The sequence below is a fragment of the Esox lucius genome, chromosome 20 (assembly GCF_011004845.1).
Source record: "Esox lucius isolate fEsoLuc1 chromosome 20, fEsoLuc1.pri, whole genome shotgun sequence".
Classification (NCBI taxonomy): Eukaryota; Metazoa; Chordata; class Actinopteri; order Esociformes; family Esocidae; genus Esox; species Esox lucius.
The window spans coordinates 44,455,557-44,459,964 of record NC_047588.1 but is presented as its reverse complement, the minus strand read 5'-3'; the positions used below and the strand labels follow the sequence as shown (position 1 = coordinate 44,459,964).

The 4,408-nt window shown below is 40.7% G+C and overlaps 1 protein-coding gene across 1 annotated transcript; it reads left to right on the top strand.

The window, feature by feature from the left end:
• The first annotated feature begins 1,039 nt into the window (after positions 1-1,039).
• LOC105009886 (natterin-like protein) lies at positions 1,040-3,495 on the top strand. Its single transcript, NM_001304172.1, is given in 3 exon segments — positions 1,040-1,114; positions 1,787-2,279; positions 2,902-3,495. Coding segments are annotated over 2 exon segments (954 nt in total). The 5' UTR covers positions 1,040-1,114; positions 1,787-1,796; the 3' UTR covers positions 3,373-3,495.
• Positions 3,496-4,408: the final 913 nt, after the last annotated feature.

The following is a 4,408-nucleotide window of genomic DNA, read 5'->3' as shown; positions in this document are numbered from 1 at the left end:
AAGCACACAGCAAAACTGTGGAGAAAAAGGTGAATGTCCTTGCATTGCCTAGTCAGAGCCCAGACTTAAACCCCATTGAAAATCTGTGGAATTACTTGAAGACCGCAGTCCACAAACAGTCACCATCAAATGTAACTGAACTTGAGCAGTTCTGCAAAGAAGTGTGGTCAAATATTGCAACGTCTAGATGTGCAAAGTTAGTAGAGACATATCCCAACAGACTAAAGGCTGTAATTAAAGCAAAAGGTGGTTCAACAAAATACTGACACAAGGGGGTGATCCTTTTTCCAACTGATTGTTTTTATTTTTTTCTGACATGTTGGTGTTATATCTTTCACTTGGATGTTATAAGTTGCACTGAGTAAATATAGCTGAATGAAACAAAAACAGTATCTGTCTTCATTTCAGGCTGCAAAGCAACAACATTTGATTATTTTAAAGGGAGGTGAATCTTTTCTATACCCACTGTAAATGGGACTGGACATATGGTAATTGTGTATAAGACAGTGAATGGGACTGGACATATGGTAATTGTGTATAAGGCTGTGAATGGGACTGGACATATGGTAATTGTGTCTAAACCTGTGAATGCAACTGGAAATATTGTAATTGTGTATAAGACTGTGAATGGGACTGGACATATGGCAATTGTGTATAAGACTGTGAATGGGACTGGACATATGGTAATTGTGTGAAAGTTCGTTAATGAACCAGGAGGAGCCAATTTTTATTCCTGAGGTAATGACACTAAAGAGAACCTATATAATTAATTTCAACCTATTTCCATTTATGCTACATGAGCATATCTTTGTTCAGAAATACATAATAACTTCATCATGAATCTTTGTGGGCGGGTGCAGACTTGACTGAAAGGTTATTCACATAACATCTGCCCCCCAGTGGACAAAGAGGAAAATAGAACTGCAAACCAAATAAGGTTGGAGAAACAAAGTGTTTTGTCCTAAAAAGGTGTGGTTCACATTCACCTCCAACCCTCTTTATCTGTATAAATAGGTGTGTGTTTCCACTTACAAACCACATCTACTGAAGGACCTCTGCACTAGAGAATCCAATCTGACACTGCTCTTTTGGTTTGCTTGTTACAGGTTGAAAGGTGAGTGAAGTCCTGCAATTCAGATAGCTGCTTTTTTAATGGGTCACTGACCATTTTTGATTCTCTAGTGTTGATGCTCTATTTTTGATGCTCTTTTGTTGATGCTCTAGTGTTGCAGTAACAAGTGTTTTTTCCAAATTTAGTTTTGTGCTTGATGGTTGTTGTATTTTGTACCATCTTGCTAAAACTAGATTTCATTTGATCTTGTAGACCTTAGACTGGATGTCTGAAAACAGTGTAGACTTAATGCCACTGTCACTGATGGGCTGAGATGATTGAATGGCCTGAGTGTGACAGGGTTATTGACTGTTATGGTATAACTGCAGTTTGATCCAACCCAGCCAACTCAATATTTAGTGTTGCATGGTAAAAATATATTAGCTGTATTGTTTTATATTGCTGGATACATGACAACACTGAAAGGTTTGAGATAACTACTAAATGTAGGTATTTTTATAAAGCATTTATTATGCCTTATGTGACACAATGAGTATAATATCAAATAAATTATAAATGTGATGTTGTATCATGCTCCTGTCTTGTTGCTCATGAGGGTAGTTCTTTATTTATTTTAATGTAAATAACATGTACACTTTTACTGATTGAAATGTCTGAATCTTTTTGGGTGGAGTAAGAGGATACATGAATGTATGATGAACATTTCTGTTTCAGGTTACCCAACATGGCAACTTTACTGTATCTCATCGGTGGACAAGGTGGAGGTTCATTTGAACTCACTGGAAGGGACAATGGTGCCACCCTCAAGAAGATTGGAGTGGCAGTGGAAGGTTGGCAGATCAAAGCTGTGCGGGCAGAGCTGACCGACGGGCGTGTGAAGACCTTTGGAGAAGCGAACACTTTCAGTGAGTTTGAGTTCAGCCTTGGCGAGCGCATCACCAAGCTTTCCCTGTGGGGGAACGGTGCCGGCACGCGTCTGGGTGGCATCAGGATCTGGACCAGTAAGGGCCGGGAGTTCTTTCAGCATATGAATAGCTGGCCCCTGAAGACTGAGTACTCCATAGATGTGGGGTCTGGGGTCTGTCTGGGGCTGCAGGGGAGGTGTGGCGCTGACATTGACTCCATGGGCTTCCTCTTCATCAGCCCCATCAGGACTTCTGTGCTAACCGACATGCGCTATCCTAACCTAGCCATGTTCACACCTCAGGTGAGTGCAGCTCTGACAGTCAGAATATGGCAGGATCAGTGGGCCAATACCTTTCAATTAAAATATTTCTTTATTCACTCAGAAAAGCAACTGAAATGGGATCAATTTCCTGCATGAATAGCATCTGTTCTCATAGTCCATAACTGTTGACTCTGATAGAAACGTCTGTATCGAAAATGAGGCATTATGGGGGTTGTGTCCATGACAGAAATTGCCATGAATTTTTCCTTTTTCTTTCAGTATCTCTGACAATATCATCTGTTATACCCATATTTCAAAGAGCAGATTCATCTCCTATGTGTTTTGGGGCCAATTTAAATTGTGAACAGCAACTACAGACGCTATTCAGCATTAAAATGATCCTCTTTCTCTTGCTTATTCAAGGTGAATAAAGAAATACTTGTTCTGGTAAAATGCTTGTGGGCCCACTTTGCATTCCATACAGGAAAACTTGTTGTGTCCTGTCTACTGAATAAACATTATACTTTGATATGGGTCAACACAAACAACATACACAAGATAGCACACATAAATATACCAGTTTTTTATGTTGGACTGATTCTTAATTATGACTGAAGAATAATTTTTGGTCCGTGTGTGTGGGGGTGTGTGTTTATTTTAGGTAAAAAAAGAATATATAAAATCGGTGTCTTTTCACAACAACACCACTGCGCCTCAAAATCAGACTGTTCAGTACAGCAGGACCGTGACCAAGTCTTCCTCCTGGACCACCACCAATAAGATTGAGTCCACCATCAACATCTCGGTTAAAGCAGGGATCCCAGATCTGGTGGAGGTGTCTGGTGGGTGGAGCTTGACCGTGGGACAACAGCAGTCCTCCTCAATGTCCAATCAAGAAACCATAACAGAAGCAGATACCGCCACTGTGAAGATCCCTCCAGGGAAGACCGTGTCCGTTGAGATGTCAGTGGGACGAGCAGTCATTGACCTTGCCTACTCAGCTGTAGTGAAAGTCACATGCCTGAATGGTAGCGAGCTGGTCTTCCCATCTACCGGGAACTACAATGGTGTGAATTATACTTCGGTGAATATAAGGACCACTGAGTCTGATAAAGTTATGAATGTAAATTAAGATGTATTAACATCTTACTGTGCATAGTTTTAATATTGATTGCAAAAGATTGATTTGATTGCTAATGCAGAGTCCAGTGAACTTGCTGAGTGAATGACTGTAACAGATAAATAAATCATCATCATAAACCATGTCTCTCCTTAGAACATAAATGTAAAACAAAATATAAAAATAGGTTTGGAAAAATCCTTGCAAGTTTTAACCCTTTTATTGAAAATATGTTGGTGAGGTTTAGCGAGCACAGTCTGGTGTGCTTCCTTCACACACTGGTAACCCCTGGTGTGCTGGGTGGAGTAACCCCTGGTGTGCTGGGAGGAGTCTCTCTGGTTATATAACCAAAAAGTACATGACATGAAAATGTGTCACCCAAGTGAAAAACAGAACACCCCTCTCCTTCCAAATGGTTTTGCCTAAACGTGAAACATTCCGTGAGTCCTGTGTTTAATACGCTGCCCACTGGCTGGTTACCACGTTATTCAAGCGCCATGGCTAGGTACGTTTATTGCAGCTGCGTGGTATTACAGACGTTATCAGCATATGAGCAGCCAGCTAGCTAACATACAGCAGACACTGGTTAACTGGTGAGTGTGTTTACTAACATACAGCATACACTGGTTAACTGGTGAGTGTGTTAACTAACATACAGCACACACTGGTTAACTGGTGAGTGTGTTAACTAACATACAGCACACACTGGTTAACTGGTGAGTGTGTTAACTAACATACAGCACACACTGGTTAACTGGTGAGTGTGTTAACTAACATACAGCACACACTGGTTAACTGGTGAGTGTGTTAACTAACATACAGCACACACTGGTTAACTGGTGAGTGTGTTAACTAACATACAGCACACACCATTCATGGTCGACGTCCGCGATCCCGCGGACAGTGCTAATTTGCATAAATATTTCGAAAAATAGATTCTCCATAATCGTCCGATTCCAATGGTATATTATTTGTAGCCACTTTCCTGAAGCGTTCCGTGTATAATTGGGGTTTTCCGTGTATAATATGGGTTGTATAGTTGTATAGT